The following is a 23,850-nucleotide window of genomic DNA, read 5'->3' as shown; positions in this document are numbered from 1 at the left end:
TTTAACAACAAAAGATGTCATCGATTTTATATCTTTTATTTCTCACTTTTGGAGTTTCCTTTTTTTTAAGCACTTTAGCGTATACATCAAATGGTCTAAGAGAAACAAAAATAAAAGGTAAAAGCTGAAAAACACATTCAGAAGGCTTTGTGCTAGGACACTGCCCCCACTTTAGGCCTGCTGGAACAACAGTACCGTATTGTGGAAGGGGAGCTGCAACCCACTGCACTTGGAGGAGAAATGTGTTTCCCTCTCCTTACTCTACTTAATCCAGCCAATCACTTCAACGAAAGGCAAAAACAGCAATGGAGACAGAAGAAAACTCAACGTCTTTTTATAGGAAGTGGCACAGGTGGCTGTGGAGAGGCAGTTCTGGGTTCAAATCCTGCGCCTGGTTTTCCTAGGTCTGTGACCTTGGGCAAGTCACTCAACCTCTGATTTTCTCTGTTGAGTTTTCTAACGTAAAAATGGGGTAATGGCTTCTGTGCTCCCATTGTTATGATTGACTCCCCTGCCTCAATTTTCTTTTAAATGACTTGACGCCTTTTGGGGAAAAGGGAGCCTGTGGCAGTTTTCTTGTTAAGAGGGGGATGGGGTGGAACTGCCTAGAATTTCCGTGAATACCAGGATCTGGGGGAAGGCTGGCCAAAAGGAGGGTTGAGGGCTCCAGATATGCAATAAGGTAAGGAGGTGCTGCAGAAGCTTCCCTAAGAGACTTCAAGACCACCCAGCTTTGAGCAGAGCTGCTTCCAGACCAAGGAGAGCAAGCACAGTTTGGCATTGGGGACAGTCCCCTTCTTGCCTCTGCACAGTGAAGCCATCAAGGCTATGACAACTAAACCATGGTGGACAGGGACCATCAGGAGACCTCGCTCTCTGTGCAGACCCGGGAAGTCTTGCACGACCCTCCTTTGGGCCACAGGAAGTGCAGTAGTCGTGGCCAGGGGCCAGAGCGGGAGAGAGAGAACAACGTGGGTCCCTTGCGATGATGCTAGAGGGCCCAGCTCATAAACCTGGTATAAGGCAGCCCTTCCAGGGGTCCCAGGAATACCTAGCCGGATACCTGGAAAAGTCGGGGATGAGGGGCAGGGCTGAGGTCAAGCAATCTCATTCTGGGGAGAAGAACCATAGTAACTTGGATATTAAAATTTAATGATATTTCATTTTATACCCCAGGATGAAATCAAGACTTGCCACTGACAACAAGGTGTACATCATGCCGTTGTTTGCCAGTTCTAAGATGCTATTAGTTGAAAGCTGCACCATTAATTTAAATAAGGAGGTTTTTTGGGAAAAATTTTTTTTACCCTATCCATAACATTAATCACAAACAATGATCATAAAACATATCCTGAATTCAGATATCATAAACTATAACAAAGAAAAATCAGAACTGAGGAACTATGATATTTATACCATTTAACAAACTTTGCTGTTATTCAGAAAATAAAAAATTAACAGTACTTTGCTTTGATAACTATGGAATTCCTTACAAACATTATTTTTACATTTTCAAATATACATATACAGTTTTTACATCAAGTTTTTGCACAGAGGTAAGGATGGAATGTAAAAGATTTTGATCAACATCCTTTCCCACAAAGTAAGATAAATTTACTTTTAATGTAAGCTATTTAAGCAGTAACTTCCAATTGAAAACAAGCTGATGATACACTCAAAAGGTAGGGGGAAACATATATATTTAATTTTATTATTTATTTATTTATTTATTTGAAGAAGATTAGCCCTGAGCGAACTGCTGCCAATCCTCCTCTTTTTGCTGAGAAAGACTGGCCCTGAGCTAACATCCATGCCCATCTTCCTCTACTTTGTATGCAGGATGCCTACCACAGCATGGTGTGCCAAGTGGTGCCATTTCTGCACCTGGGATCTGAACCAGCGAACCCCGGGCCGCCAAAGTGGAACGTGCGCACTTAACCGCTGCGCCACCAAGCCAGCCCCTAATTTTATTTTTTTAAAAAAGCTTTGTAAGTGTTTCTTTAGGCCACCATTAAAGGTTGCTAAAACTTCATCAGTTTATTCTCTATGAAAATGTGAGCATCTCCTAAACCAAATATTTAAGTAACATTTCATTGGACACAAAACACTATGTAGTTAAATAAATAAGACTTGAAAATGAAATGTAGCTCATATACCATAGAATATGAATAATAAAACACACATATTAAACAGTGAGACGATAATTTCTATTATATACATGGAAAGAGTTAAACCTTAGTTAATTGGGGGATATAAGGAAAAGAGAAATCTCTTTACAAAACAATGGTTATTTTATCTGTAAAAATAGGTGATCATTATGCCTTACTCCAGGTAAAATGAAGATAATGAAATAATAGTTCCTTAAAATTTATAATTACAGCATAGGCAGAAATATTCATTTACAGTTGTAACTTACTTTTAAAAACTGCAGGAAAAGCATGCATAGGTAATAAAAATAAAGGCATTTCCCACTATTACCTGTAAGCTCCATCAAGGGCTCATAGTTGTATTATTCTAGAATCATCGATACACAAGTATTTCAGTATTTATAAACATGTTGTTTTAAACATCACTTTCTCAGAGAGGCCTTTCCTGAAACAATTGCCCCCTCTTCCATCTAAATTACATCCTCACCCGCTTATTCTTTGTATAGCACTCTTTTACCATCATAAAACATCAAAACTTTAAATTATGCGTGAATTCATATGGCTCTTTATTTAACACCAGTCTCTTCTCACCCCATCTGGCTGTAAACGGTGAGAGATCTACCATCCCTTTTGTTCACTTTTGTGTGCCAGCACCTAGCACAGTACCTTACATCTAGTAGGCACTTAATAAATATTCATTAGATCTATCCATATTTCCCCAGTATCCTTACTGTACTCCTTCGCCTGCCTCTTTCCCTTTATCTAACTCCTACCCGTCCCAGCTCCTCCATTAGCCCCTGCAAAGTATTCCCTGACTACTGGAGCCAGGAGAACATCACCGAGAAGCAGGAGCTGAACCAACTTAACTTGACGGAGAGCTGTCCTCCGGGATGATGCCACCACCACAAGAGGCGAGGGGGGACACTGATACTCTCTGGAAATGCTACAGGAAACAGGGAAGGAGTGGCAAAAGAAAGGTCACTGACCTCAATGTCCTCACAGCCAACAGCTAACTTGCAGGAGAGCCCCAGGGCCAGTGCCTTCCTTCCCCTATGACACTGGGGAAGAACAGATGGCAGAGATAGCTGGAGAGCTGGAAGTGGAGAAGCAAGGTGGTGAACACCTGGATTTGAATTTGGATTCTGCCATTGACTAGATATGCACCTTTAAAAACTACGGTTAAATCCTCAAAAGGTTGTTTTTTTCAACTGCAAAACAGAGATGTCGTTGCCCACCTCATATGGTTGTTCAGCAAATTAAACGAGAGGACACTTAAGAGTTTGAATACATTGATGGACATACACTGTAGCCTCAATTGATGGAATGTAGCCTCCATAATTATTTGATCCCGGCCTTGAATTCGATGAATCAACCTCCTTGATCTTTTCCTGTCTTGTAGAATGAATCATCTACCCAGTTTCTTCCCAAATCATGAGATATCATATCTTAAATATGCAAAACTATAGTTTATTTTACCATAGGCTCTAATCGAAGAGATCCTGTTCTGCTCCTACTGTACCTTCATACGGTCGACTTGAATGCAGAGGCACTCTGCGAGCTTTCTCACTAGATAAAGGATGCTGTTCATCTTAGTCTCCGTGCTATGGGCCTGAGCCCTGTTTGGAGGCCACTTGAAATACCTTGAACACGACTTTAAAAATAAGATGACAAATGGGCCTGCGCCTTTTATTAATAGTATCTGTAGAGAGGTGTCTTCTGCAGAGAATTTTTTCAAAGCACTTTCATACATGTTGTGTTGTTTAAGTCTCACAATAACTGTGAGACAGGGCCAGGATCATTATCATTTCCAGGTTCTTTTCTTACTTTCTTTTTAATCTTTTTTTTTCCCCCTAGACCCCAGGCTAAGAGGTTAATTTATTTGCCCAAAGTTTTATCCCTAGCACGTGACTGTTGAAGGAATGAATGAATGAGTTAATCAGCGAGCTAGTAAGTGAGGAATCTAAGACTATTAATCCATGTCGTCCCTATTTTATTCCTTTCCCTTCCCTTCATTTTTCCCTCTATTCTTTCTTCCTCTCCCCCTTTTTTCTGGAAACTTCTCATAATCTCGGCCAGTTTTATGTCCTTCCTCTGGGACTCTGGAATGAAATACTAATGCGATTACTAAACTACAAGCCTCAGAAGAAACAAAACATAATAGTCATTGTTGTTTATTATTTCGACACTGTTCTTTCTAAGTGCATTAAAAGAACCCCAGCTTTCATTAATCATGCAACAACACGTTTGCTAAACTGAGCTGTTAACAGGCTTTAAATGTTGAAGTAAATATTTGCAGGCTTACGTTGGCAATTCTTTTTGCCTTTTAAATAAACTACCATATAATCATCTGAATATAAAACGGCCCTAAAACTGTATAAACTAGCCATAACTTGAAAACTAAAACTTGGAAATCTCAAGACATTACTTTAATTAAAATGTAATGACCCAGAATCTCCTTTTTACATGTAGAAAATACAAAAATGGATAAAAGAGAGAAAACTCTTGTAGAGGATTCCATCTTCAGACAGAATTTATGTTGTTTTCTTATGAGGGGAAAAAAAAATCCAACGGGATTTATAAACAATTTGGGGTGTAATATAATTAATATGGATTAAATTATTTCTTACAAATTTGACATCATCAAGTGTATCAAATTTCTGAAAAACGGGACTGTGTGTACTTTTTCCCTCTTGTTTTACATTCTGGACGCCTTCCACCAGCCTGTGCCAGGAATTTTATATCCATATAGTCTGCCTGCAGAACATTATAGTGTAATATTAGCAAAGTCATGCCATTGATTATTGGTTTCATCCCAAGTAAATTTTGAAAGAAAAAACCTTAACCATGTAACAACATGTCAAGTCAATTTAATTAACAGACTGAAAATATCAAATCAAATATTCTTTGATATTTTGACACTATTTTGGCTTACTTATAAATCTCATCATAAATCTTTCATAAACCCTTCAGGCTTTAGAAATTGTTTAAATATTATGTTTCTAAGGATGTATAGATGTGTAACAGAAACAAGGGACTATGAATGGCAACTAAAGCATCTGTCTTTCAATAACGTTTCACACTGATTATCTCATCTTGAAGGAATTTAAGAAGGAAGCTATATGCCCTACCTGAAGGAAAAGGGGGAGAAAATTCTCCCTCTGTGCTTTAACGGACAGATTTTTATCCCCAGCTGGAGCAAAGGAAAATTCTCCAGAGCTGGCAGCTTTTTTGCCCTGCAAGATCACAGCACTGGTAGATAAATCCTTAGCAAAACTAACCAGAAGACGGACACACGTGAGTCATCACAATAACAAGAGATGCTCTCCATCATCTTCTTCAAAATGGCATCTAAAGTTATCGAGTTTATTTTCTTATTTATTGTCTGTCTTCTCCCACTAGAAGGAAAGCTCTGTGAGAACAGCAACATTGCCCTTCCCATTTACCCAATGTCCCAGCACTAACAGGAGCCACACAGAGCAGGTACCTAGTAAATATTGGTTAAATAAATTTAACAAGCACAAATTTAATCCAACCGGTAGAGAACTGCCTTATATAATCACAGAAATGTATACACTGTTCAAACTTCCAGAAGTTCTCTGTAGCCCAGGTCAACATTGGTACTAATTTCACAGCTACTTACTGGACACATTTAATCCATGTTATTAAATATTAAAAGACATCTGTAAAAGATTTCTCAGTTATTTGTTTTGCATAGTGAAAACAAGAAGATAGTGCCTCAATACAACTTCAACAATAATCTGACCTTCAAGGACAAATTCTCGCATTCAAGTTTCTAGCTACTGCCATCCCCAATGCAATCTAATTATGACTCAGAAAATCTCCTGAATTTCCCCACCTCATATGCCAGCAACAACAGGCCTCTGCCCCTGACCTTACCGAGGGCAGGGTGAACAGTGATTAGTTCCCTGTACATCGAAACAGGTCATGGTCCCTCACAAACTTACATCTGATTTTCCTGGACAGGATAAAGGGCTCTGCTGTGTGCTTAAGAGACATCTCCAGACAGAGACTTTTCACCTTCAATACCATGAATTTTAGTGAATGATCTTACTAAATGATCCTAAAAAGGAGTGGCCTGTTTTACATTCATGGATTTACTTTAAGGATCACACTTAGGATTTTCCATTATAAAGAAATCATGTCTTGAGGGTCGTCTAGCTGTCCCAGCTCCCACAGGGCTCTCATCTCTCAAGCCCATACTCCAAGGGATTGGTGACTCAACTTCTCATCTGCCTTTTTGTCTTGCTCTCTATCTCCCTCTATCACTACATGACATAAGTATTATTCTAAAACCCAAAAATTATGACAAAGAATTCAAGGGTATAGAGAGAAATAGAAATGTAGAAAAAACAAAAAATATCAAGTTCAAGAGTTTCTTTTGTATAGCCTTGACTCGGTAAAGGAGACTATCTTATTCTGAAAGTCTCTATACTGAACGAAGTTATGCCATCACTCTAGGGCCAAGGAGGGGTCTGAATGTGTAGTCAAAATACCTGGGTTTCAGTGTAGGTTCTAGCATTCAGCTTTTCTCTACCTCAGTTTTCTCATCTCTAAAATGAAGTCATATTAAAATTCTACAAGATTATATAGTCCAGCTGTGAAAATGGGGCCTATCTATTAAGGCAGCCTGTTATATTTTATATTACATTTATATTTTATTAAGACAGTCTTCCGCCTGCAGGAGGTCAGATGAAGGTCCCGTCAGGAAAGACTTGGTGAGGAGGAGATGAGGTGAACCTGGGCAGTGAAGCCATCACCCTGAAGAGGAGAGACACTGCCCTCACCACCTAGCCCCAGCCAGCGATGCCTCTACCACAGAAGAAAGTCATTCTCTTCTTTTTGTTTTAGTTCTTAAAAGACAGTCGACTGAAGATATTTTTTAAAAGAAAGGCAGGGGAGAAACTATCTGCTAAACATCAACTCTTGGAGAACTGGGTTTGTGATGAAATACTCATTGATCAATGTCCACTGCCAAGTGCTGGCTGGGACGGATCAATAATGATGTGTCCTAACCCCAGCTTGGCCTTGTGCTAGTGGTGCAACTTTTGGGCAAGACAAGAAAGCTCTCAGCCTCAGTCTCCTCCTCTGTAAAATTGCCCTACTTTACATGTGTTATAAGAATCAAATGGCATTATTTTATCAAATATGTGAAAGCTACACTTTTGCACACCAATATGAGTTATTAGTGTGCTCATTCTTTGATTCCAGTTCTTAGAAATAGTGAGGTCTACAGAGAAAATTAAGAAAGAGCAAATTAAATTTGTAAAACGTACCAAGGCTATCTTCTATAAGTTTATGCATAAGAAATTAAAACTCAAGATTAAATCAGACTGGCAATGTAGTGCCAAGATGCACTGTAGGTATATGAGAAATGTTCTTTCTTCACCCCTTCATTACCCCTTTCTTCAGTCAGAGCACTCCGTAAGCCACAAAGGCCTTTTCAAAATTTAGGATTTACTGTTTACGCGGTTTTGTTTTGTTTTTAGCAATGTGAGGAAAGTGGAATGAATTTGGATTTTTGAAGGCAAGGAGGCCTGGAATCAATTCCAGTTTCTGCTGTTTACTTGTGGTTTCCAAGGGTGGCCTCTGAGTACACTTCCTAATCTGTGAGCCTCTCTAGGTGCTAGAATTTTGAGTAACAAGGGAGTGTCTTTCTGGGAAAGTCTAAAACTTCCTTCCACTGCAACAGCAGAAGCATCCATGGCTGGAAGATGTTTTCTGAGCTTACTGCTACTTGAGCGTGGCAGTGTTGGGCCTCCTGAAATTCCTCGCCTTGATTCATGCAAGAGAAGTACCACTTAATGAGCCCTCAATATGTGCCAGATGCTCTACATGTTACTTTCAACCTTTACAACCACTGGGCAAAATATCACTTCCGCCCCATTTTACAGACGATGAAGCTGAAGCTTGCCCAAGGTTAAAGAGCTGGAAGCAGGCAGAGTTGGGATTCCAACTCACTCAAGCCAAGGCTTTTTCTAGTATGCCATATTCCCTGATCTAAAGAGTTTTCAGACTTTAAAACTGAATTTTTAAGAAATGTAGACAGGGGGACTAAGACCTCTGCAGTTGAATGTTAATATTGGTACAAGTATATAACTAGTCTCACATGGACAGGAAATAAGACACTGTGGAGAGGAGACTAGGGCTGGATCAGTAAGAGGCCACGAGAAAAAGAGAAATGGGATAAGGAGGGCTCCTAACCCCTCCTGTCATGGGCTCTATCAGTGCACTAGAGATTAGCAGTATATTAGATGGCTATATATATTTGTCCTCACGCTAACTGCAGATAAAATACTAACCCTTGTACACATTCAGTTCTCCTCAACTAATCATTTTGATGACATTAGTGACTCTTGCAAATATTTAAGGAAAGGTACCCATGTAATACTTAGAGTTAATCCTGATATAGGTTGACCAAGGTTTCTCCACTTTGGCACTGTTGACATTTTGAGATGAATGATTCTTTGTGTGGGGCTGTCCTGTGCATTGTAGGGTAAGTTATTTTTAGATGAGTTGATTTTTTCCCCCCAAAGGTGCCTGTTATATTTTAGCTTAAGTTCTAAAATAGGTGGCATCTCACAATTTAAAAAAAGAAAAAAGAAAAGAAAAAGAAAATAAGTGTCAGGGGGGTATGGTGGGCGGAAAAATACCTTCAGGAAGTACAATTATGTTATTCCTTTTTTTTTTTTGCTTTTAGGAACTGGTCTTATCGAAGCAAAATTGCTCAATAACCAGTACAAATGCCTTTCTACATAGATGTAATTATGGTTGGCACTTTTTCATACCTCATCATCCACAAATGATGGGTTGCTGTGTGCCAAAGTACAATCATTTGTTGTTATCTAATCTAGAATGAAGTTGACATATAAATATATGTGAAAGGGGAGGAAAATGGCGTAGACTAAGATTAGGAATCTTAAAAGGGTAAATACATGCCTTAAAGACATTTCACCTTTTGACAGGGGGCCTACTTTGACCATAATAATTATCCATGCCAGCTATTGTGAAACAGTTTACACCACATGTGACCAGCAAGGTTTTTCAGTTTAGTTTTTAAGTGCAAGGTCCCATAATTTAGAACAATAGCTAGAAAATTTGGAATTAAAACAACTGGATAACGTCAACCATCTCCAATTTCAGGATGAAGAAAATTGATTTCCAGTAAGAGACTGGCCTGTTGCTCACTCCTTTCCATTTCCCGGAACACCCCTCATACCAATTGCTCAAATGGTCTTTTACATCTCTCTTTCTTCAGTGCTCACTCAGAGCTAACTATTCAAAACACACTCCAGTAAGATTTGCTTTAAACTAAGGAGAGGGGGTAAATGCTTGAAATAAGATTAGCCATGCTGTGATACTGAAGACGGGCGACAGGTACATCACATTCTGTCTTCTGTATTTTTGTGTTTGTTTGGAAACTCCCATAATAAAAACTTGTGTTTCTTTAACCACACTACAGTGAAAAGAGTGTGTCTACTGTATGTAGCTGTTCCGTTTCCTGTCCCCACACGTCTTTCCCAGCATCCCACAGGAAGACAACGATACTGTTATGAAAAAAACTTACCACTTCACATGTGTTCTGGATCCCATCAAATCATGTCTCCAGAGAGCTCTTGCTTCTAAAGGAATCCTTTCTCACTCCCACATCTTTAACCTCATCCTCTGTTTGACTCCTACTCATCTTCTTTGCACGCTCAAGCTTCCCCATCTTTTTTTTTTTTTTTAAAGATTTTATTTTTTCCTTTTTCTCCCCAAAGCCCCCCGGTACATAGTTGTGTATTCTTCGTTGTGGATTCTTCCAGTTGTGGCATGTGGGACGCTGCCTCAGCGTGGTCTGATGAGCAGTGCCATGTCCGCGCCCAGGATTCGAACCAAGAAACACTGGGCCGCCTGCAGCGGAGCGCGCGAACTTAACCACTCGGCCACGGGGCCAGCCCCTCAAGCTTCCCCATCTTAATGAAGGCCTTCACTTAACTGAGCAGACCTTTTGTAACCCTACATGAAAATGAGCACGTGTGTTTTTAAAAAATACATATGAACTAAAACTTGGCTTTAAAAACTAAGTTTAAAAAGGTGGGTTTTTTTTTTTTTTTTTACTTAAAATGATAATAGCACATCTCAGCAGCACGTGTTAGAAAACTACACAAGATTTGCACTCTTTCAACTAATTTAGTAATGTTGACATCAGAGAATGTTTAGCTTGGAAGGGAAACCTCATTTCCTCCAGACTCTCCTTTGAACAAGTGAAGAGGGAGGAGTCGCTGATGATAAACACAACATCGCTTAGATTGACCCAGCGGCTTATCCTCTGAGTTTCGGCGAAGACCCCAGTGTCTTGGCCACCGCTTTTCTATTATAAGGCCCTGGGGGCTGTCTTCAATATAATCAAATTAAATTTCAAATATAATGCAATTGTAGGGAGAAAATCCTTTCTATATCTTCTGCATTTTGTACCGTGTACACTGAAGTTAAGAAATAACTGTTTGTTCCTACCAATTAATTACCATAAAAAGAAAGAAAATCTTAAGCACCTCACTGGCAGATCAGAGGCCTTCTGGGGAAAGGCTGTCTCAAGGGACAAAGACGGAAAGAAGCATCTAGCCCTTGAGACTCAGGAGAAAGCGCACCAGCCTTGAAATCACGCTGGAGTGCAAATCCCTGCGTAGCCACTACCTGCCACGTACTATACTGGACCTCAATTGCCTCATCCATTAAACGTGGCAACAACCAAGACTGTTCTATGGATTCCAGACCAGAGTGCTTGGCATAAAGCAGGTGCGCCATACAGAGTCAGTTACTGAGACCATCAAGGGGATGCCCGGGCCGAAGAGAGCAGTAAGGGCTGGGACAGGTGACCGCAAGTGGCTGGAACCTACACGTCCCTCCCTCAGAGACGCCTAGGCACAGCCCCTCCGCTTTCTTCACTTGATCTCTGCGAGGCCCGCTCGGGGCTCTCCGCGGCGCCGCTGACTCAGGAGAAATGGGAATGGCGTGACCACAGGGAAATGATACATTTTTTCCTCCTTGCCTGGAGGCCCGAAAACTGACGAGCCTTAAACGCCTGCTGCAGCAGCTGCCCAGCGGTCGGGAGTGGCGGACAGGGACTCTGCCCCGAGCAGCCTCCCGGAATTGACCTCCAGCCCGGAGCCGGCACAAAGTGCTGAGTCACGGGGAGGCGGGCCGGCGCAGTCACGTGCTGGGGGCTGTACCACAACAACGGCGCGGCGTGCAGCGGCCGCAGCCCGCGCCGCTTCCTCCCGCGACGGACCCGCTCTCCGAGCATGCTCAGCGCGGCCGCGCGGCTGCGCGCAGTTCCCAGCCGCCGGGCTCCACGCTCCGGGTTTTCCGGGCGGCCGTGGGGGGCGGTGCTTGCCGTGGTTCCGGGTGCTGCGAGGCCGGGAGGCGGGGTCTGGAGCCCCGCTGGCTAGGTGGGGTCCCGCCCCGGGAGCCCTGCTTTTGCCCGCGGGAGAAATGACTAGGCATCGTTTTTGGGCAAGGGCTGGGGAAGAGGTTATTCTGCTAGATATGAGCGGCATCTTTTCCCTTTAGCGATCGTGAAAGTCTTAAACGATTTGTCTGGTGCTCTCCGCTGAAAACTCAATCCTAGAAGTTGAAACCAGTCCTGGGTGCAATCTACAAGTGAAATCGAGAAGTAAACCTAAAAATGCAAAGCACTGTCAAATTGAGGGAAATGATTGTTGTTGAATATGACTTCCGTTCGTCTGTGGTGGGTTTTTTTCCCCCCTTGAGCAGCAATTGGTAAAGGCACTGTGGAGGTCATGGTTTAGATTTGACATAACTGCCAGGCGGTGCCATCACGCTGCACTCGATTTGGGATTGTCCGGAGTCCAGGGGCTGTCTCTTGGGGTGCTGTCTCGGAATTCACCCCTGGGAAAGGCCCCCTTTTGCGTCAACCGGAGTTTGGGGCTGAGTGACTCAAGTTGTAGCGTTAACTCTCACTACATTCAGTTTCACGTTAGGGCTTCGGCTAGACTAGAATTTAGCCTCTTACTGAACTGCCCCTGTCTCTGTTTCCTCATTCAAACGAAACTGGCACTTTCTCAAGAGACCAACTTCACGGTATTATGAGGAATTGCTGCAGGTGTAGGGGGAAATTGTGTGCTTTGCAAAGGGTGGATGTTTACACCTGCGCTGTTTCAATGACGTGGAATGCAAGCCACATGTGTAATCTTAAGTTTTCATTAGCCACCTTTAAAAACTAAAACAGATGAAGTAAATTCAGTAATATACTGTATCTTAACATCCGAAATACTGTTATAGCAATAAGTAATCAATATAAAGTTATTAATGAGATATTTACATTGTTTTTTTTTTGTACTAAGTCTTTGAATCTGGAGTATGCATTACACTCACAGTCCATCTCCCAAACCACTAGATTTTCATTGGAAATACTTGATCTATATTTTGATTTCATAAAATTAACAGAAGAAAAAGTGGCTTCACATTCCCAACCTCTTCCAAATTTACTTAAAAGTTTTCCAGTAACCGAATGGAATATCAATTTTGAAATTTATATTTAAGTGGATTAAAATAAAACTAAAATCAGTTTTTCAGTCACATTAGCCATGCATGTTTCAAATGCTCAGTAGCCACATGTGGCTGATGGCTTTTGTGTTGAACAATGCAGTTCTTTGTAAATGTGAGATGAGATTATGAGAATAACAAAATGATCCTTTGGATACCTCACCTGCATGGGAAACAATGACCAACACTGTCCCCACTCCCCACCCACTGCCTGCCTTCCATAGGAAGCTAACATTTATACGAAGGACTTTTCTAGAATTACAGATGCATACGAAAAGCATAAATCATCTCCATCCCACAGGCAGTCACTATCTAGCGTGGAGATATTTTTTAAATTGTTCTATCACAATGTTGAAATAGAAGCATGTACGAAAGCAACCAAAATACAGAGAGGAGTATCTGGGACTCAAAGGATGAACAGGAACGTGTCAGGTGAAGAATTCAAAGCGGAAAAAACAGCAGAAAGCCAGAATCTTGCAGGTCCTGTGTGGTTGGTGGGGAGGGTACAAGGAAGCATGGGGGCAGTAGCTGAGGTTGAGTTGTCTGGGGACTAATTAGAACGAGGTTTGGTTTTTATCCTGGCTGTCTGCTGGGGATTGAAGTATCATCTCCTGAGCTTCAAACACCCCACACCCCACACATATACACACACCCCACTGTGGAAATTACAGCCAGACCTTGGGTATCCATGTCTCCAAGCCCCGGGGTGGGCACATCCAACATGAAGGGGCTGGAGAGGAGACTTCTATTATCGTATATCCATTCAGCAGTTAATAAGTGCTTACTACTGGTTAACTTTGTAGCGTGAGGGAAGCGGACACAATAAGTAAACACCTGTCCTCAGTAAATGTAAGATCTAGTTGCTGTCATTTTCCCCTGACCTGTCAGGTCATTGCTCTGTCAACACATATTTATTGAAAAGTTATTTGGGGACCAGGTGCCTGTTTCCTTCCTTTCTCTGCCAGGATAGGGCCAACCTCAGTTGTTTCTAATATGTTCTACCCCCATGATAAGCTCACATGAACATCATTTTAATCACTTGGATGAATCTTAGGTTTGGATTGGGGATATACTTTTGGACATGATTCCTTCAAAAGAGCATCTGGAGATGTTGACAAAGCCCCTTTTGTTGCAATAGTGTCTGTGCCATCCAAAGAGCACACATCATCAAATAGCTAATTTAGAGAATACACAAACGCTTGCAATATATACATGTCTAAAAACTTGTAGACAAATTGATCCTTCTTAATTATTTATTGACCATCAATCTACGCATATCTGCATTGTGCACATTCTTACAACACCCATAAAAGACAGAATTAATATAATTTTACACAGGCATGAAAATAACTTGCCCAAGATCTCACGGTAAATGGTGGAGACTAGAATTGAACCTGTGTTTCATCTGTCTTGCAAGTTAGTATTTTTCTTGCCATACCCTGCTGCTCTCACCCTTTTTAAATGGAAGGCCTTTCTCACCTAAAAAATAATCTAGTGGGTTCCTCATTAATTCAAATCAGCTTTCTTCCCCAACGCAGAGTTTACTTCTTTGGATTGGAGAAAAATGGATTTTTACATATCATATGTGCTTACAGCGAGGCCGACTTCACTGGGCCCCCACCTCGCCCCGCTCCCTCCTCCTCCCCCGGGAGCTCCTCCCCTTCGACTCCGCCCCAACCACGCCTGCGCACGCCTCCTCCGCCGCCCCCGGAGTCTCCCGGGGCGCTCAGCCCGGCCTCCTGTCCCGCACCGCCTCCTGTCCCCGCCCCCGCCCGTAGTCTATAAAACCCGGAGCGACGGATCGCGCCCGGGAGCGGCGAACGAGCGGACGGGAGCACTGGGCATGCTCAGCGGCGGCGCAGGTTTTGGTCACAAGTAGGAAGAAGCCAGTGCACGACACCGGCAAAGAGAAGCGGGAGCCGCTGTCGCAGCGCGGCTGTGGGGTCCGTCGCCGCCGCCTCGGAGCAGGAGCGGGGCGGGCGAGGGCCGAGGCCGCCGGGCCCAGAGCCGTGCAGCCCGCCCTCCCGTCCTCCGCCTCTGGGTCCGCGCGGGGCGCCGGACCCCTGGGTCGGTCACCTGGGCGGCAGGGACCCCGCGCCGGGAGCCTGAGCGGAGCGGACCCGACCCTCCCTCCGCCGCTGCGGCCCGCGGGCGCCCCCCCGGGGCGGTGTAGCCGCCGCCTCCTGCGGGCAGCTGAGTGCCGGTCCGGCTCGCGCCCCGCGCCCCGCGCCCGGAGCGAGCGGCGCCGGCAGTCCCGAGGAGGAGGAGAAGGGGGCCATGGGGCTGCTGTCCCAGGGCTCGCCGCTGAGCTGGGAGGAGACCCAGCGGCACGCCGACCACGTGCGGCGGCACGGCATCCTCCAGTTCCTGCACATCTACCACGCTGTCAAGGACCGGCACAAGGACGTGCTCAAGTGGGGCGACGAGGTGAGCCCGCGGCCCCCGCGCCGCCTTTGTTCGGCCGGGCCGCCCGGCTCCCCGGCCCCAGGCCCCCGGCGGGGCGCGTCCTGCCCCGCGCCCGAGGGTCCCCGCGCGCCGCCTCGCCCTCCGGCGACCAGGGCCGTCCCGAGCCTGGGGCCCTGCTCCGAGACCTGGCTGGACTTCTCTCTCTCCCATCCATTCATTCGTTCGGGTTTCCCCTTCATTCAGCAAATGTAGATTGGGCGCTGGGAGGACGTGAGCGAGAAGAAGTGTGACGCTTGGTGCCTCGGGGAGTCTTCAGCCTCCCCTGTCTGCCGGCCGCCTATCGCAGTCCCTAGTCCCGTCTCGAAGTGCCCTTTTGCGATTGATACGGAAAGGACTAAGTTGTCTTAGAAGGCCCGTTGCTGTTAGGAGTCAGGTCTTCAGGTCTCATATCTGTAGGTGCTGCTGCCCCATCTCATCCAGGTGTCTTTTAAACCTCCACCTTCTCCTTGTCACCAACCTCCTCCTCCCCCACACCACACTTTGCAGGTATAAATTGAAACAAATGACGGCTCGGTTTTCATAAAGGGGAGGAAACTTCCTGGTCCTGTTGAATCCTGATTGGGAACGCTTAGAGCTTCAAAATTAGGATTTGTTAGTGCCTTTCCATGGCCTAGATCCAGCATCTAAACCTTACAAATCTAGGCAACTTGTGTTCTGCCTGGAGGGGAGATGTTCCTGGATTCTCAGTAGGTTGAACCACTGTTTATTGGAAAGATCTGGAAAGCTTTGCCTCCTGTTAGGTTTCAAGAATTAGGCCAAAGCTTTTTGTGCTGTCCCTTCCCGTTTTAAAAAATCACATGTGTATAAAGTTGAGATAATTAAGTGACTTCTTGAAAAGTCCACCTATATTTTTTGTGCTCTGACCTTTTGTCTTCCGTGGCTTGCTCAGGTGTAAGTAATTTATCTTCTGGTCCCTGTTACCAGTCGCGACCTGAGTGTCAAGGTGCTGCCACACCAATGTAGAGTCTCTCTCTCTGGAAGAGTTCATTTCTCTTTTTCTAAGATTGGAAGGTAGTTCTGCCTGATGCAAGAGGAGGAATTGCTGTTTTAAAGTTCAAAAAGTATAATGACTGGTGACTCACATTTCTACTATAAGTGATTTGTCATACTTCTTTGAACAGAAAAGGGATACAGTGTTTGGTGGTAATTCTTCAATTTTAGTCTAAAGTTCATTGTTTCTTTACAGCATCTGACATTTTACATATTCATTTGTGTATTGTGTGTATTTTATGTTCTATCCTCTCTATCCCCTTAGATATTTTTCTCTCCAGGACTTTTTAAAAAATGAAATGGAGTAGGATGAGGGATATCAGTTTGTCATACTTAGAAAGAGTATTATGTCATACTTTTGAGTTGCTTGTGGGTGTGTGTGAGGGGGTGTGTATTGGGTGGCATGTAAATTATTTCTTCCTATGGTTGCAGTAAAGGAGTTTGAAAGCCAGAGTCTCAACCTTTATCATGGAAGCCTTCCTTGATGAGATGAGCCTTTGACAAGGAGCAAAAGAGACATCAACGCCTCCAGTGTTAGCACTAATCCTTGCACATAGTAGGAGCTCACTAGCACATCTGCTGAATAGAAGTCTGCAGGCAGGGCCAGACAGCAAGCAAGCTTGTTTGTATGCAGAAGTCTTGGAAAATAACTGAGAAACAGGCTGAGCAGATAAAAGTAGATAAAGCGGGGAGTGGGGCTGTGGGCCCAGAGATGAAGGATGGCCTAGCCAGACAGACGGTGGTGTTTGTGATGTGATATGTGGACTGTGTTGGTGTGATACCAAAATACTGCTCTTCAGGGGAGGATCTCGTGTTGCACTTACCGGGTCCTCGAGTTGGATTAAAAAAGAAAAAATGTGCTTTCAAACTGTGGTCGCTGATATGGTTGGAAGGAGAGCCTGCCTCTTAGAATGCCCGGCCTTCGGCACTAGGACAGCGTTTCTCTCTGGTGTTTGTCTGAAAGCATCCTGGATTGGGAGTTCCACTTGGGTTGTATTCCAAGGCCAGCCCGACTGCCTGTGTGATCGTGAGCCTCAGTTTCCTCATTTGGAAAATGAGAGGACTGGACTCTTTCCCTTCTGGACTTCTACAGTTTAAGTACAGTTGGAATAAGACTGTGTGTGTGTGTGTGTGTGTGTGTGTGTGTGTGTGTGTGTGTGTGTGTGTGAGTGTGAGGAAGATTAGCCCTGAGCTAACATCTGCCGCCAGTCCTCCTCTCTTTGCTGAGGAAGACTGGCCCTGAGCTAACATCCGAGCCCATCTTCCTCTACTTTATATGTGGGATGCCTGCCACAGCATGGTATGCCAAGCAGTGCCATGTCCGCACCTGGGATCCGAACCGCTGAATCCTGGGCTGCAGAAGCGAACGTGCGTGCTTAAGTACTGCACCTCTGGGCTGGCCGGAATAAGATTTTTTAATAATGTACATATTTCAAACCAGAATGTTACTCTTTGAAATTCACCTGGAGATAGATCATTTTTAGACTGCTGAGTAGAGAGAGGGCTGCGACCAATCACGGCGGTAAAAATAGACGGTGTTACAAGGGTGTGTGTATGCCGACTTTTTGGAATTCAGAAGTTCTTTCCTGTGACAACCTTATAAATAGGTAGATTCCCAAATCAGCGAACAGATGCATGTTTCACCTTGAGTGTGGCACGTCCTAACCCTCGCCGCCATTTATTGTGCTCTTTCTAGGGGGAATAGAAGTTCTGAGTCCTAGGTGGAGGGAAAGACTTCATTTTCCCCCGGGGGGTGGGGGGGGGGCGAAGGTGAGATGGATGTTGCTGGGGGCTCTGTTGCCTGCTAAGCTTTGTGTGTGTGCAAAAAAGTAAGGCTTCTCTCTTCACAGCTCACACACAACTTTTCAGGTACAGATCTTGTTCATAACTTGGAGCCCGCACATTAAAAAACAAACCTAGGAAATTGACGCTGCAAATGTGGCTATAAATGCATACGACTCTTGAGTTTTTCCTAATACTCTTGTGTTAGCTCCGTATTGGGCCTTTTCAGCTACTTAGTGGCAAGGGCATTATTAGAATTGAAATCTGTGTGACTCCAGGTCCGTTTCTCAAACTCAGTATACCAGGTTTTGGATCATTTACGTTGAGATTTTGTCGAGTCTCCTTTTACGGAGTTCCAACTCTGTAAATGGTTGTAGAGGTGCCAGAAAACAGCATTTGGAAGCAAATGTAATTTTTCCAGTTTTCTTTTTAAACCAATGTAGCGGCTTTGAAAGGCGAGAAGGTAAGTTGTCCTCTAGTTAGCAGAAAAGTCCATGTGAACTTTGAGAGGAAGATGTGTCTTTCATGTTTATAAGTGTGTTCTTATCAAGCATAAAACCAATAAAACTGAGGTGAGATTTATTAAGGCCTGGTATACCATCCATTGAGTTTGAACTGCAAGTTTGCCTTTGTAGGTTGAGAATGCTTAAGTGACTATTTAGAAAGTGCACAGCTTGTTAATGAATAAACTGATGACCCAATAACAAAAAGAACGTCCTCCTGAGTTATAAATTCAGAGTGGACAAAAGCATAGTCATTGCAGTCTAATCAAAGGTTCTGTGTAGCTTTGGACAAATAGTTGAACTGCCCTTAACCTCAGTTTTGTCATCTATAAAATGGGGACAATAAAACCTTCCTTATAGGGTTATTAAGATTAAATGAGATAATGTTGAAGAAATGGTTTACAAGTACCTAGGCTTTTAAGTAAAGACTCATAAATGATAGCTTAAAATGTTTACTTGGAAATTCTTAAATATCTAGCCTATCTCATTTAGTAACCATAGTCATTGGAGACTGAGACATTCATGTATGTGGAATTTTTTTTTTAACCAATTAACTGAAATTTGCTCATTTAGGTATAATTATATTCCATTAGCTTAGTGACTTTTTAAATGGTATTTCTAAATTGCATTTCAAAATCTAAATCGTGTTTTTAAAATACGTGATTTGACACTGACTTCTTACAAGAAGATATTGATGACTTATTCCTTGCTGGTCATTCTGAGGCTCCGGCTTCTGACATCAGTTATCGTGTGTTCTGTGCACCTGAAGCACAGTTGTACATCCTTCTCTCTGAGCTGTCACCGTGGACATTAGTTGGACAGCATTTGTTGACTGTGTCTAAAGCACAGTGGTGAAATCAAGGAAAAAAATTGAAACAATGTTGGAGCCTTCTGGTGAATGGTTTTTTTCTTTGAAGATTACCTTTTTTTACCAAGAGGTTCATTTTTGTAAGTTAGGAAACCAGATAACTGACCCTGTGTTTGTATCAGGAATTGTGGTTGAGAATTTAAGCTTGGTTTAAATGTGAGCTTGACTTGTACTTCTGATGTAAACCTCAGGGTTTCTTTACCTCTCCTCATTTTGTGTTAGAAAGTTTTGTGTGGGCTTTCTTTTTAAACCAATTTCGTTGAATTATAATTTACATTCAGTAATATGCACCCACTTTAAATGTGCAGTTCAATGACTTTTAACAAGTATATACAAGCAGATATCCCCCACCATGGTTGAAATAAAAGATATAAACAGAGAACATCCGTGCATATATAACCTCCCGACCCCCTGCCAGGAGTTCCTTTGTGCCCTGTGCGCAAATGCAGGTGAGAGAAACACGGCACTTCAGGGGATTCTGGTTCTCCAGGCACCACCTTTGGGAAGCTGCCCCGAAGAGTGTGGCCCTTCATTTGGTGGAGGGGAGGCATTCCAGTCAAAAGAAGAGTGCAGTAAAGGCGGGAAGGCGAGAAAGAGCATTGCCAGGTCAGGGTTATGTGCACTTTGGGCTGTAAGTGCAGCGAGTACGTACGATCAGTTTCCAGAGGTCTTTGTGTAGTTCTGGGTAAGTAGAGGTTTTGCTGTACTTTAGGGCATGAGGAAAACAGCATGGAAGAGAGAGGTTTATTACATCTGTACACCTCGCTCCTCTAGGCAAGCATTTCTAGACTGCTGAACCAGTTACTGTGACCCCACCGTGTCACTGTTGAGTTCCTCTCTGTGAAGAGGAGTGTCTAGAATACCACTTCTAGTAACGTCTACAAGTGGTGCTAGCAAATGTACTTACTAGTATTCTGTGTATAGCTTCATTGTGTAGTGTAAACCTAGGTAAAGTTCAGTAAGACACTACATCTTGAGAAAATAGGTCAGAACATTAATTGAGCCTCTCACATCAAAATGTGTGTTTCTGAACATTTTTAGCTACTCAAGGCATCTGATGGTATTGTTAAAGTTAGAACGCTGTGTATGGGACGTTACTGATGTTGCTGGTATTATTGGGTGGACCAAATCCTAATGAGCTTGCTAATTAATATTCTCTTTCTACATTCATGATTTAACCAAGTAGGGTGGGGTTTTTTACATTTTAACAGCTTTATTTAGATGGACATAGTTTAAATTGACACATAATAAACCTCCGTATTTAAAATGTACAGATGGATGAGTTTTGACGTATGCACACACCTGTGAAGCCATCACCACAATCAAAATAATGAACATATCCATCATCTCCAAAAATATCCTTGTGCCCCTTTGTAATTCCTGCCACCATGCCCCCTTTCTGTAGGCAACCACTGATCTGCTCTCTGTCACCATAGCTTAGTTTGCATTTCCTGGAGTTTTATATCTAGGAAATCATACAGCGTGTACTTTTTTGGTCTAGCTTTTTGAACTCTGCATATATATTTTGAGATAATTCGTGTGGTTGCCTGTATCAGTAGTATATTCCTTTTAATTGCAGAGTAGTATTCCATTGTATAGATATCCAACAATTTGTTTATTCACTATTTGGATTGTCCCCAATTTTTAGCTGTTACAAACAGAACTTCTGTGAACATTAATGTACAAGTCCTTGTGTGGACTTAGGTTTTCATCTGTCTTGATCATTACCTAGGAGTGATGTGTTTTAACTTTTTAGGGAAACTACCAAACTTTTCCAAAGTGGTTGTACCATTTTACATTCCCACCAGCATTGTATGCTAGTTCCACTTCATCCACATCCTTGTCAACACTTGGTAGAGTCAGTCTCTGATTTTAGCCATTCTGATAGATGATGGTGGTATTTCATAATTTTTTTTTTTGGAAGACTAGCCCTGAGCTAACATCTGCCGCCAATCCTCCTCTTTTTGCTGAGGAAGACTGGCCCTGAGCTAACATCCATGTCCATCTTCTCCTGCTTTATATGTGGGACACCTGCCACAGCATGGCTTGACAAGCGGTGCCATGTCTGCACCCAGGATCCAAACCAGTGAACCCTGGGCTGCCGAAGTGCAACGGGCACTCTTAACCAGTGCACCACCAGGCTGGCCCCATCATGATATTTTTAATTTGCTTTTCCCTAAAGACCACAAATGTCGGATATCTTTTCATGTGTTTATTTGCCATCTGTATATCCTTTTTGTGAAGTGTGTTAAAATCATTTGAGTTGTTTTCTTATTACTGAGTTTTGAGAATTCTTTGTTCTGGATGTAAGTCCTATCAGATAATGTGCTTTGCTCATATGTCCTCTAAGTTTATTTTCATTCTCTTAACTCTGTCTTTTGAAGAACAGAAGTTGTTCATCTTGATGACGTCGAGTTTGTCCATTTGTTCTTTTCTGGATTATGCTTTTGGTATGGCATCTGAGAATCTTTCCTTAATCCAGAGTCACAAAGGTTTTCTTCTAGAAGTTTTATAGTCCTAGCTTTTGCTTAGGTCTGTGATTCATTTTGAGTTAATTTTTGTATATAGGGCAAGGTGTGATTTTTGGTTTGGGTTGTTTTTTGCCTATTACCCCAGCACCATTTTTTGAAAAGACCCTCCTTTCTCCACTGCCAAAGGCGCACGGCCTTTGTACCTTTGTCTGATGTCAGTTGTCTGTGTGTGTGGTTTTATTTCTGGACTCTTGGTACTGTTCCATTGATGTATTTGTCTGTCTTTATGCCAAAACCACACTTTTTATTGCTGTAACTTTATGATAAGTTGTGAGATCAGGTCCTGTTAGCTCTCCTGCTTTGTTCTTTTTCAGTTTGTTTTGACTCTTCTAGCTCCTTTGAATTTCCATATGAATTTTAGAACCAGCTTGGCAATTTCTACCCATACCAAACAAGCAAACCCTGCTGGGATTTTGACCAGGATTGCATTAAATCTATAGATCAATTTGGAGAAAATTGACATCTTAACAATAATGAGTCTTCTGACCCATGAACAAATGCATCACTCTACTTATTTATAGTTTCTTTAATGTCTTTCATCAGTGTTTTGTAGTTTTCAGTGTACAAGTCTTTTGTCAGATTTATCACCGAATAGTTCATATTTTTTTATTCTATTGTAAATGATATTACTTTTTTTTTCTTTTTTGGTGAAGATGATTGGCTCTGAGCTAACATCTGTTGCCAATCCTCCTCTTTTTGTTTGAGGAAGATTGTTGCTAAGGTAACATCTGTGCCAATCTTCCTCTATTTTGTATGTGGGATGCCTCCATAGCATGGCTTGATGAGCAGTGTGTAGGTCTGTGCCCAGGATCTGAACCTGCGAACCTCAGGCCACTGAAGCAGAGCATGTGAACTTAACCACTATGCCACCAGGCTAGCCCCCAAATGTTACTATTTTCTAAGTTTTGATTTCTGGTTGTTCACTGCTAATATAGCAAAACAAAATTGTTTTTGTATATTTATCTTGTATTCTGCAACCTTACTAAACTCACTTATTGAACATCTGGAATATAGTTCTAATCACTGTTTTAATGTCTTTGCTGATTCTGTCATCTTTGTCATTTAAGGTCAGGTTCACTTGATTTTTTCTCTTCATTGTGAGTATGTTTCCCTGCTCCTTTGCATGCCTGGTAATATCTGATTGGATGCCAGACATTATGCATTTTACATTGTTGGGTGCTCGGTATTTCTTTATTCCTAAAAGTAGTCTTGGCTTTGTTCTGAAACATAGTTATTATCTTATAGTTACATCTTGCTTTTACAATTGATTAGACAGAGCCAGAAAAGCCTCAGCTGAGAGCTAATTCTTCTCTCCTCCTCAGGCAAGACCTTCACAAGCCCTTTCCCGAAAGCGCCTGAATTAGGAGTCACTCCATCTGCTTTGTGGGAACACACTCTGTCTCCACTTTGGCTACTTGCCTCACGTGCAGGGGTTGGATTTCTACTGAATCCTTGAGGGGGGCCCTCTGCAGGTCTCCGGGGGTCTCTGTGCAGCTCTCTTCCTTTGGTACTCAGTCTGTGAACTTGAATCGACTCGGTTTCCTCAGATGGGCAGCTCTCCCTTCAATAGGGGGAGTCCTCCCAGCTCTGCTTCATCTGCCTGCCGTGGTCTGCAGCCTCTCTCCAGGCAGTCAGTGGGGGCAGTTAATTGTAGGGCTCACTTAGTTTTTTCCCCATATCTCAGGGATCTCTGCCCTTTCTTGTCTGATGTCCAGTGTCTTGAAGAAAACCATTCTTTCATGTATTTCTCTCTCTCTCTTTTTTTTGGTTGTTTCAGGCAGGAGGGTTAAATAGGTCTCTATTACTCCATTTTGGTTAGAAGTGGACATCTTTCTTACTTTTTCTGATATTCTTTGAGCTTTGCTCTCCTTTGTAAACTTTGTCCAGAGTCTGGCTACCCTCGTGGTTATATCTCCAGCAACCAAGATTTAGTCAAGTTTTTTTAAAGTCAGGATTTTCTTTGCCCTTACACCAAAATGTTCAACTCTTAGTATTAG

General features: G+C 42.9%; 1 protein-coding gene across 2 annotated transcripts in view; it reads left to right on the top strand.

Moving 5' to 3' along the window:
- The first annotated feature begins 14,574 nt into the window (after positions 1–14,574).
- GCLC (glutamate-cysteine ligase catalytic subunit) overlaps positions 14,575–23,850 on the top strand; it is a 44,542-nt gene continuing 35,266 nt past the window's right edge. Inside the window, exon 1 of one of the 2 annotated variants that reach the window (XM_001503180.7) lies at positions 14,575–15,140. In XM_001503180.7, coding sequence (XP_001503230.2) covers positions 14,991–15,140 — 150 coding nt within the window. In that variant the 5' untranslated portion in view covers positions 14,575–14,990. The remainder of the gene's footprint in view (positions 15,141–23,850) is intronic. The other variant, XM_014734500.3, reaches the window with a different exon arrangement.

Source organism: Equus caballus, chromosome 20 (genome assembly GCF_041296265.1).
Source record: "Equus caballus isolate H_3958 breed thoroughbred chromosome 20, TB-T2T, whole genome shotgun sequence".
Lineage (NCBI taxonomy): Eukaryota > Metazoa > Chordata > Mammalia > Perissodactyla > Equidae > Equus > Equus caballus.
Note: the sequence above shows the minus strand (reverse complement) of the source record. Positions and strands in the feature narration are given on the sequence as shown.